General features: G+C 40.2%; 3 protein-coding genes across 4 annotated transcripts in view; 2 read left to right on the top strand and 1 right to left on the bottom strand.

Annotated features, from left to right (window-relative positions):
* LOC8066011 (probable RNA-dependent RNA polymerase 3) overlaps positions 1 to 3,410 on the top strand; it is a 28,729-nt gene extending 25,319 nt beyond the window's left edge. For both annotated transcript variants that reach the window (XM_021463138.1, XM_021463139.1), the window contains exons 15-19: positions 458 to 612; positions 1,659 to 1,806; positions 2,040 to 2,184; positions 2,655 to 2,821; positions 2,952 to 3,410. In XM_021463138.1, the coding sequence (XP_021318813.1) occupies positions 458 to 612; positions 1,659 to 1,806; positions 2,040 to 2,184; positions 2,655 to 2,821; positions 2,952 to 3,200 (864 nt within the window). In that variant the 3' untranslated portion in view covers positions 3,201 to 3,410. The remainder of the gene's footprint in view (positions 1 to 457; positions 613 to 1,658; positions 1,807 to 2,039; positions 2,185 to 2,654; positions 2,822 to 2,951) is intronic.
* On the top strand, positions 4,440 to 6,003 carry LOC110436301 (mitochondrial inner membrane protease subunit 2-like; the record flags this gene model as incomplete). Its single annotated transcript, XM_021462992.1, has 3 exons — positions 4,440 to 4,540; positions 4,662 to 4,827; positions 5,825 to 6,003. Coding segments are annotated over 3 exons (390 nt in total), but the record flags the coding sequence as incomplete, so codon positions are not given.
* On the bottom strand, positions 6,451 to 11,046 carry LOC8066013 (bifunctional L-3-cyanoalanine synthase/cysteine synthase 2, mitochondrial). Its single transcript, XM_002447428.2, has 10 exons — positions 10,654 to 11,046; positions 10,086 to 10,195; positions 8,397 to 8,454; positions 7,942 to 8,205; positions 7,679 to 7,816; positions 7,509 to 7,560; positions 7,340 to 7,419; positions 7,183 to 7,242; positions 6,947 to 7,027; positions 6,451 to 6,855 (listed from the first exon to the last, which is right to left on the bottom strand). Exons 1-10 carry the CDS (start codon positions 10,870 to 10,872, stop codon positions 6,757 to 6,759), a joined length of 1,161 nt encoding a protein of 386 aa, XP_002447473.1. The 5' UTR covers positions 10,873 to 11,046; the 3' UTR covers positions 6,451 to 6,756.

Raw genomic sequence — 11,264 nt, forward strand, 5'->3', positions numbered from 1 at the left:
AAGCCGCCAGGGTGGGTTGACGCGACGTGACAAGATCACGCGTGGGGAGGTGGGCGGCGGCTGCGTGATAGACCGATCGGTCTCAATCGGGATCGGGTAGGAGGGAGTGGAAGCGGGAAGTCAGGATCTAATTGCGAAAGATACCATGTAGAGAGATAGGGAAACACCTCACCACACCCTCTTAGGGTAGGGGGGGGGGTTGACCTTTCATACATATAGCCCAATGGGCTGGGGTTACAATATGTCCAAATACAACATATATAGGACTAGACTATACATGTCTAATACTTTTCCTTTAAATTAAATATTACATTAGTATTTCTTGTTTTAGATAATTACATCCCCTGTGTGCTAGCACAATAGCATTTTTCTGCACATTAATATGCATTATTATTATTTTTTAATTTATCTTGCCAAAAGGAGTTCTGCAATGTGATAGCAAAAAATGGTGTTTCAGTTGCTAAAGGCTTTCGAGAAGCGAAGTGAACCTTGGGTTCAACTACTAAAACCAAAGGAGACCCAGCACAAGCCTAGCGGACCCAGGGATTTTAATGAATCGATTCTCGAAAGAGTGCTATTTAATGAATGCTTGACGACTACGTTTATACCCAAGTATTGTATCTCTTCAATTATTAATCATGTTCATATCATAGTGTTCATAGGATGTTACTTGGTTTTGAATTGATCAGTATGCTTTGCACAAATTGGATTTCATCATTTATAACTACTTTTGCTAAACCATATAAACATTCTTTATTGTGTATATACTGAATTACATATCTTTAGTTTATTTGAAGGTATCCAGTCAACTATGTGACATGCATGCTTAGTTTCAAAGCAAGGTGAAGTTGCAGTATGCTGAAATATAAAAAAACCAGGCGCAATCTTTCTTACAATGGCATGCCTTAATAACTTTTATGTACTGATCATGCATTTTGTCAGTCCAATATGTAGTGAGGACTGGCGAAATGAATTATTCCTCATCCTTGCCTCTATTTGTGCAGTTCAACTTAGGACTGTGGATATATGCTATCAATTGGATATATAGTGTCCTTGTAACCCAAGCACATGGGGTGCATTCTTTACCATATGGCTTGTGGGCACCAAAGATGTCATTGTTGCCCTTTCCAAATTTGCTTAGTTTATTATGTCACCAAAAATTCCATCATTTATTGTTGTTGATATGAATCAGCTACGTAACTACTTTTTTTTTCGAACAACGCAGGAGAACTGTGCGTCATTTCATTAAGAATTTAAGATAGAAAGAAAGTTACACGGGTCGAAGAGACCCAACCCACACACCACCCCCTATAAATCGCCATAGGAAATTTTAAAAGCGACCAAGCTGCATAACTACTTGAGGGCAAGTAACATGATATACATGTGTTAGACCATACATCTCTCATAATAACTATAAACTAGAGTTGCAACATCATTGGTAATACAAGCTGATGCAAAGATTGACACAATTTTTATATTATTTTATGTAACATGAGGATGTTTCCTAGAATAATGAACACTGAATATCCTGGTTGTGCTGAGATCCTTTTCAATTCTTCATCACTTGTCTCTGAACTATAATTTTGTTTTCTCTGCAACAACTGTTTGGTTCCATTGTGTTGATCTGATGGATACATGTTTGGATTTCCCTCTTACAGTTATGCACTTGGTTTATCGTCTGATTGCTGGTTAGCACATATGGACCGGTTCTTAACAGGAGGAATCGATCAAGACGAAACAGAATCGATTGCAAAAAACATGATTAAATTAGTTGACATTTATTATTCGGCTCTGGATGGGCACAAGGTTAATTACAATCTTATGCTTTGATATGGTCTAGTCTTCCATGCAATTATGAATTTCATATCATTCTTTTTTGTTTATATTTAATCTGTCCAGCAAAAAATATACAAAATAAATTAAATGTGCAATTTCCTGTCGTTTAGATATTTAATACAAAGACCAAAGTTCACTTAGTCTTTTGGCTGCATGCTCTGTTTCAACAGTTGTTTCTTGCCATGTCTCTGCCCATCAAACAGGTAACTGTTGATCGTAATCTGAGAGTAGAAGCATATCCACACTTCATGGAGAAGAAAGGAAAATCCTACCATTCTACATCTATTTTGGGCAAAATCTACGATGAGACTGAGAAAATAATATCGCAACAATGTGATGAACAAATTCGTAAGTCGTCTTTCTGCTAGTTGGCAATCCACTGTCACTGTCAACCAACTGATCTAGCTTAGCTTTCTTCTAGGTTGGTCTGTTTTTTTATATATTCTACCAGTACTGCTTTGCATGTTAATGTGATTTCTGGGTCCACTGTGATTTTTGCAGATAATGGAATAGTTAATAGTTTTTTTGAACTTCAAATAGTTAATATTCCTGTGTCCTACATCTGAGGATGTACGCACCAATACTTATAAGTGAACTACTATTAGGTAGTGTAATATTAAACTTTTCCAACCTCTACATCTGAGGATGTGCACAGCCAGTATTTATTACAAAGTGAACCACATGCTGATGTGGAATTATTTTCCTAATTTCTCTAGATACCTTTCAGATGTTCTTGTTTTCCTAAAGCTACTTTTTTTTTCGAAAGGAATTTGAAGCTACTTATTTTCTTACGTCTCTATTTCTTCTGTTGTGACCAGAGATAACGACACTGCCATGCTTCGATGAGGTGGAGGCAACCCCAGCATGCACCTCCCTATGGGAACAACGCTATCAAGAGTACTTGACAAAAAGCAGGCAACTTTTTGATCTGGAGAAAGAAGAAAAGAACGATGAGTTTCAGAAACTCTACCAAAGCTACAAACATGTAAGCATCCTACTATCTTCTTACTTGATGCGCGCAACCACAACAAGGAAATAATGAAGCAAAGGTAGCTTCAAGGTCGACCAGCTCTCATGATCAATTCATAAATTAACCCTGCATACGTGCAATGCAGTTGCTCTACAACGCCAACGAGTTTGAGGAGACCTCGCGGGATCTCTCCGACGTGTTCATGGAGGCCTGCGCGATCTACAGGATCGTCTACGAGCGAGCAAGGTCTACCAGGAGCCTCACCAAGTGCCGCTTCGTGTGGAACGTGGCTGGAGCCGCGCTGTGCTATCTCCACGCGACCAAGTACGCTGTGCAGCATGGGGAGAAGACTGCGCTCTGCCCGCTTTCAGTTATCCGCCAACTTTACATCTGATATGTTGTATAAACTTCTTCTTCTGCCTGTAATGAACCGGGTGAGGTGATGGGATGGGTGATGTGGCTGACTGGATGGTGATTGTGAATTGAACTACGTAATTTCTGTCTGAACTACGTAATTTCGGTTACGTGCCTCGGTGTATAAACTTCTGCCTGTAATGAACTGGTATGTTGTAAGCTACTAAGGCCTTGTTCAGTTCGCAAAAAATGGTGAAAAACGGCACTGTAGCACTTTCGTTTTTATTTGACAAACATTGTCCAATTATAGAGTAACTAGACTCAAAAGATTCATCTCGCGGTTTACAGATGAACTGTGTAAATAGTTTTTGTTTTCATCTATATTTAATGCTCTATGCATGTGCCGCAAGATTTGATGTGACGGGGAATCTTGAAAAATTTTGCGAACTAAACAAGGCCTAAGTGAAGTCCTGCAAAACTGTATGTCAGCGTAATTTGTTGTGTTGGGCCAGGAGCCTGTGCACAGCCAGTTTCGTTTGGCAGGCCTCCTGGGTGGCTTAGCTGGGGCGTTTGACTACATTGTGTCCTTGACTTTCTGTCGTGTTCCGTTAAAACTTCTTGTTCAGATGGTTTTTTATTTGGGGATTTTTGTCTATATAGATATATGCTGTCTGACGTCTAAAAAGACTCAATTTCTGTTAATGCCACTATCCATAAATTTTAATCTCTTTCATGCCGTATGTCCACAATTTGGGCCGCCCAAAATAATTGGTCACGTCGAAGCCAAGAAATGAAACATTGTAACAGTTGTCTTTGCTCAGTTGTGCGTGTGTGTGTGTGTGAAGCTGCATTATGAAAGCAGCGGTGCAAAAACCAGGCATTTGTTACTATGTACCGATTCCTTTCTCTTTTTTTTTTTTAAAAAAAAATCAGCTTACGTATTGTTGCATTGGCCATGCCCTCTATTGTGCATTACTGATAATTATTGTGCATCCATAAACTAATTAGGCCCTGATTGGTTCCACCAACTAAATTTTAGCTAGCTAAACTTTAGTCATTTTAGTAGCTAAAATTTCAAACACATTAACTAAAAATAGCTAAAATAGTTTAGTTCATTAGTCACCCAAAAGTACCTAAAATAATTTTAGCCAGCTAAAATTTAGTTGGTGGAACCAAACAGGGCCTTAGTCTTAAAATTTAGTGTCGCAAAAATTACAAACAAATTTTATAATCAATTATTTTTTTATTTATATTTAGTATTTTATAAGATTTGATATGACTGAGCCTCCCCACTATCCAAGCCCACGGCGACGTCGGCCTGCTGGACCGCCGCTGCCTCGCCGGCCACGACTTCTCCCGCGGCGACGTCGTCGTTTTCAGGTCAGTGAGCTGCTGTCCGCCGCCGCCCGCCCGTCCGTCCGTCCCGGATTCCTTGGCATTTCTTCGATTTGGTTCGATTGATGGGTCGGCCCGCTGACGCCGTCTCGTCTGCACTCTGCAGGTCGCCGACGTACCATCGAAGAAGGTCGGTCCAGAGGCTGATTGCGCTGCCGGGCGATTGGATCCAGATCCCGGAGAAGCGGGAGATCCGGCAGGTCCCCGACGGCCACTGCTGGGTTGAAGGGGACAATGCCGGCCACAGCTGGGACTCGAGACACTATGGTCCTGTAAGGCATTCTCCGATGGTCTATATGAATGGATTTTTTTTTTTTGATCTTCATTGCTTTGAGAACGTGCCTAGCACATGTGTTATTTGGAAATTATTATTATAGTATTATTACAGTGGCCTACCAGAGCAACACAATGCTGCACAAGCTGGGAACAGAGTACTACATAACTACAACACACACTACAGCACTGATAAGCAAAAGACAAGCATTCTACACACAAAGAACACCAATGCTATCAGTCAATCACCTTGTGGACTTCTTGCTAGGCAAAAACTGCACAGATTGATTGGCAAAAACTTGCATTGCAGCAGGGGGGCCATAAATTTGATGCTTTTGTTGTTGTGTTCAACACTTCAACCAAGGTTGTGTTTCACACCTCAGTGCTGATTGCTGAAGCCTGAAATAGTGTTGATTGATGTAGCTTGGGCTGCAAATTTACCCTTGTAGAATAGGGCAGCAAGAAAACCTTGCCCTGAAATAGAAGGGGGGCAGAGGGCAATACAGTCTGATTCAATGATATTTGCTACAAGATACTTGCCATTTACTAACTTGAACAGACAAACTCAGTCTCATCCTTGTGACATGTGTTGTTTGAATGTGACTGCATCATGGTATTGTATTAGAATCTTTTTATGTCACATTCCTCTGTTCACATGAAGCCTGGACTTGTAGAGAAATGCATGCTAAAGCAGATTTCATGGTTTGCAATCGTTTTTTATCCAATTTTGGTACTTTATTGATATAGTGTTTGGATGAACGTCAGGAATTAGGTTACTAGAGTCACTCGGCAATTTGAAAGTATCCAAAAATCTGAAATACCCATTTTGTTTGTTCAGTTTATTTGTATGGCCAATAGAGTTTAATCAGTTGCATTTAATTTATTATATACAAAATGCGATACTAATCATATTTGCGGCTTGTTTCTGCAGTACGCAAAGAATCGGTTTCTAGCCATCTTTAGTTTTGGTATGAATTCTAACTTTATAAGCTGCAGGTTCCTCTGGGTCTGATGGAAGGGAGGATCACACACATAATCTGGCCACCTGATAGAATACAACGAGTTGACAGAATGGTGCCAGAAGGCAGGATTATGCCTCAACATCGACATGTTTTCTGATCCGCTACTTTAGGCTTCTCATCTACTCTCCCCGTCTCAAATTATAAGTCATTCCAAGAATCTTGCAGAGTCAAAATTTTTCAAGTTTGACCAAATTTATATAGTAAAGTAATAACATTTTTTGATACCAACCAAGTATCATTAGATTCTTTGTTAGTTATATTTTTATAGTGTATCTATTTTATGACATAAATCTTTATATTTCTCTTTATATTTTTGGTCAAACCTGAAAATACTTTGACTCTCCAAGATTCTTGGAATGACTTATAATTTGGAACGGAGGGAGTAGCCTTTATTTTCTCATGGTAGTGTAGGATGACATAAGAAGCAACATAATCTTCAAGAGGCAGTTACACCGTCACATTGAGGATTTCATGATTTCATCTCTTGTAGCAGCAAAAATAAACATCCCTGACAGATTTGCTTGTAGGGACTGGTTGGTGAGGAGCTTACCAGTTGCAGCATATTCAACTCTATTCAAAATGTATAATGCACTGTCGAAATCCTTTACGAGAGTATTCACGTTTTGTATTGCCTTACTTGGTGCAAACTTGCATCAACACATGTTATGCTGGTTTGAACTAAGCCTTGTAACCCACAAGCCAAGAAATGACCTTCACAAATGTCTAGAGGCTAAAGTTGCTCTTCTTCAAAATTTTACATTATTTTTTTTTTCACAAGGTTCATAAATGAGATGATAGAAATTGGATGAGGGGAATGGAAGTACAATTGGCAGTTGTAACACATCTGCCGGCAAGTTTATTGTGCACCAAAGATCCAGATTCCAGTGCCCGGTTTGATTGGCCAAATTAATCCACCGGCACTGGTTCCATTGCTTCAGCCTCCTTTCTCAACTCATCAAACAGCGCAGATGACAAGTATCGCTCCCCAAGGCTTGGAAGAACAGTCTACACCAATGGTTCACTAGTCAGTACTCTGAAATTGCCTTCATGTTAACATTGTAAAGCGGTGTAAAAGGATTCGATACTTGTGACATACCACAATGAGTTTTCCTTTGTTTTCCGGCTTCTTTGCTAGTTCAAGAGCAGCAACAGTGTTCGCTCCTGATGATATCCCAACCTGCAAATATTTGACCCGGTCAGCGTCTATCAAAACAATATGTACATATCTTAATTCAAAATTGGTGAAGTTCTAGATTTTGAATGTTTTATTAGGTTTTCCTAATGGTTTTCTTCTTTTTTAAGAGAGCATTACTTATTATTGATCTCACTTACCAAAAGACCCTCCTTGAGTGCCAATTCTCGAGCCATCTTAACAGCATCCTCACCTTTCACCTGTCATATGCCCAATTCAATTAGCATTACGTAATTACATAATACTATTCATTCATGATTTTAAAAGGGTATTGACTACAAATAGTTTCAGCATTACCTCAAGAACCTTTTCCATTACATCCATATCCAAAATGTCTGGCTTAAACCCTACTCCATTTCCAGTGATGAGGTGAGGTCCTGCAATTAGATTCCGCAAACAATATTGAAAGATATTAAAACTATGCACAGTGGGGGAAGTAGTTCTTTTAAAGAATGCCAAAGCTCACCTGGCTTTCCACCATTCAGAACATTTGCTTCAGCAGGTTCAACTCCATATATCTGCAAGTTTCCATGTACACGCTATGAGATTTACAACATAACTGAATACAACTTCCAGAAACTACACCTTATGAGCATCTAGCTATGAGATTTTGTTCTGTCTGGTCTATGATAGTACCTTTGCATTAGGGTTCTTCTCCTTGAGGTACTTGCCGACTCCCGTGACAGTACCGCCACTCCCGATGCCCATGACAAAAATGTCAACCTGTCCAAGTGTGTCCTCCCATATTTCTGGACCCGTTGTCTCATAATGTACCTGTCAGAGATTTAGTCAGTAACCCTTAAGAAACAGCTTCAAATGTATACTAAATACTACCCCTACAAAGTGTAACTCATGGCCAGATCATTCAAAATTGTTGAAGAACAAGAAAGGGAGAGTACCTTGACATTAGCAGGATTCTGAAACTGTTGAAGCATGTATGCACTAGGATGTTTCTCATAAAGCTCTGCTGCTTTTCTCACTGTTCCACCCATCCCTTTCGTTGGGTCGGTAAGAACCAGGTTTGCACCAAAGGCCCTCATGGTCACCCTCCTCTCAAGACTGGTGTATGACGGCATCGTAAGAATGAGTTCGTACCCTTTTAGGGCAGCCATGAACGCCAAGCCAATGCCCATGTTCCCAGACGTGGGCTCGATCAGTGTGGTCTGTTAAACAAGTTAGAGTGTCATAAGTGTCATTTCAGTGTGCAATCAAGTTAATGCTTTGCTAGAGGGAAAAAAATACTGAAATTCGGAGTAGGGTGTTTCTTTGGTCAAAGTTGTTACTTCCTCTGACTTGTTAGGTAGATATTAATTTTACAGATAATTTTTATAAACTGTTGGTGATAACTACTGACCTTTCCTGGAGTGATCAGTCCCCTCTTTTCAGCATCTTCCAACATTGAAATTGCTGGTCTGGATCACAGCACACCCGAAAAGGAGTATCAAGATCAGTCATTGAATCATAGTTCCACAAGTAAATTTGTAATAGGCATCGCACAGTTAGCCATGCATGGATCATATGCCAACATGACCGTGAAGTTTCTCATGAACTAGGACACCGCTTAAGGGGTGGATGCAGCGAGTACTTTTCAGATGAAGATCTTCAAGAGCATATCAGTGTGTAGAAAACTGATTTTTTTTTTTAAAAAGACTAGAAGTTGAAGATCGACTTTTGGGAAACAATTATCAATTAGTATATGGGTGGTAACATATTAGCACTTCAGTTGAAGATTGATTTGTTGATTATCACTCAACCAAATGTATCAGAATCAGACAGTGACAACCCTTAAATTTTCTCCAAGTTACTTATGGAGTCATATCCCTTTTCTCCGGTGATTTCCATATGTACTACATTCATTAACATTAACATCCTAGTTCCCTGTATCCTGCAACTGGGGGCAATAGTTGATCCAATTTGGAAAGTGACAGATGGAGTCCCTTGCAAATGAAAAGAAAAAGAAAATTAACTGGAGTAATCTGGTGTGTAATCGTATTGACTCATGAGCTCCCATGGTTCACTTTCCTTGACTTTTATGGGCAGGCAGGCAGGACATTCATCCCCAATTGCTATCATCTGCCGAAAGCGATAAGATGTTGTTTTCTTCTTGATTGCATCAAGCACACTCTTGGATTTTACCTAAAGTATTGTTACTCCAGGCACTAAATATCAGTCCCCATCATAACCCAATAATGGTCCCCTCCATATTTCCAATGCATATAGTCATTCCTAGCTTGTACACCACAAGTTATTGGGTTCTCTCTTTATCCTTTCATCCATGCCCATTATCATTTATGCAGTGTGTTAGTCTTAGTCTTGAAAAGTATATATGCATTTTTTGTGATGGAATGGAAGAGGTGCATCCCTCATTCTTCATCACTACTTTTTTTTTTGAATTAGATATACGAAAGTATAACAGATATGGATAAATTCCGTTTCTAGAAACAAAAGCGAATGTAATAATAGACAGACTTGTACAAATTGGAATTGTGCAGTGAATCTGGGACCCTCATATATAAAGATTATTTATTTATACTAATAATTAATTAAAGAGTATCCAACCACGTACTCCATGCTAGGACAACTGATAGGAGATTTGCGGGCCCCATTTTTTGATTATTGGTCGGAAGCGACAATCCAACTTATATATATATATATATATATATATATATATATATATATATATATATATAATAGCAGTATACTACAGTATTTTGTAAGTACTGAAGCAACCAAACAACGGGAAGAAGGTCCCCAGGATAAAATCGCCGTGAGTGCTGGGATTGGGATGACAGCAGCCACTAGAAATGCATGTGTGCCCGTACGCAACGCACATGATACTGACCGACCGCATAGACACGTGGAGCGGAATTATTGGTTGGATAACGCCAGTCCCCAGCTAGCTACCAGCCTTCTTGCTGTTGGCTAAAAATTACTATCAGTCAGAATTTTACAGTTACAGCATCAATAGTTTTTACGGTTAGTCTACTAGTTATGAGTAGATTGATTAATTAATTAAGGTGAGAGTGGGAGATGGAGTATGGACCTGTCTTTGACGCTGAAGGAAGGCTGCAGGAACTCGAGCTTGGCAGCGATCCGGGCGCCGCATCCCTCCGTCACCTTGTTCAGGTACACCATCGGTGTCCTCCCAATCAGCTGCACGCACGTACGGGAGGATAAATTAATCAGACCAAAAACCAATGGACCGTCCATCATCAGTGAAGAACAGACAGACCTGCAAGTAGCTAGCTAGCTAGCTACCTGATGTGATATCCTGCTTGCCCTATTTTATTTTTACTGTATTTTATTTTATTTTATTAGCAAACCCAGACAGAGGTAAAAAAAAAAATAAAAATCGATTGAAGTAGATTCTTCTTTTTTATCAAAAAAAAAAACCCTTCCCACAAAGAACCGTATGTAATGTAATGTAAATAAAATAAATGGTACATGGTAAAATAAAATCGAACCGTGGCGGGTTAATTTATTTATACTAATAAGAAGATGTAAACAATCGTGTCAATCAAGACACCAGAACCAGCAGATTATATATTAGTTTTATTATGTAGCAAGAAAATGTTGAGGCTGTGACTGATGGATGAACCGAGTGAGGTCACCTGGGACGCGGAGTCCCTGATCTTGAGACCCGGCAGCGCGGCGGCCGCCGTGTGCTGCTGCTGCTGCTGCTGGTGGTGGGAGAAGAGCCAGGGGGAGGCCGCAGTGGCGCCGGCGGCGGCCTGCAGCGAGCCCGCCGCTGCTGCTCCTCCATGGTGGAGGAGGTCGGACAGGGGGGAGGAGCTCCGCCGCCGCATCAGCCTTGCCAGCATCCTCTCCATTCGAGCTACTAGCTTAGCTTAGCTTAGCTTAGCTAGTAGTGAGGGACTCAGGAGAGCTCAGCTCAGCTCAGCTTTGGTGGTGATGATGATTGGTGGGTGGTGGAGGACGGAAGAGGAGAGGAGACTCGACAGGCGGGCCACTCACCACTCACCACACCAGTGTGTTGTGTATATGTAGTAGCAGTAGCAGGCACTGCCATGGGTTGGGTAAGCGAAATGGGTCTCTGTCGTTTGTCATTGGTTTGGTCTACGCCCGTCCCGAAAAGAGTATTGTTTTAGAATTTCAGAGATCTTGTTTGATCATCCATCTTATTCAAAAATTTTACATAAATATTATATTAATACATATTTTATCATTAGAGATACTTTACTAATAATTTATTTATTTTATA

Source organism: Sorghum bicolor, chromosome 6 (genome assembly GCF_000003195.3).
Source record: "Sorghum bicolor cultivar BTx623 chromosome 6, Sorghum_bicolor_NCBIv3, whole genome shotgun sequence".
Taxonomy (NCBI): domain Eukaryota; kingdom Viridiplantae; phylum Streptophyta; class Magnoliopsida; order Poales; family Poaceae; genus Sorghum; species Sorghum bicolor.

Bases quoted from the DNA above. Each gene is read 5' to 3' on its own strand.
- LOC8066013 (XM_002447428.2), bottom strand. From the start codon at position 10,872: ATGGAGAGGATGCTGGCAAGGCTGATGCGGCGGCGGAGCTCCTCCCCC. The intron at 10,196-10,653 runs GTGACCTCACTC...ACGTGCGTGCAG, and splicing joins TCAGGGACTCCGCGTCCCAG to CTGATTGGGAGGACACCGAT. The intron at 7,028-7,182 runs GTAAGTGAGATC...AAATATTTGCAG, and splicing joins CACTCAAGGAGGGTCTTTTG to GTTGGGATATCATCAGGAGC.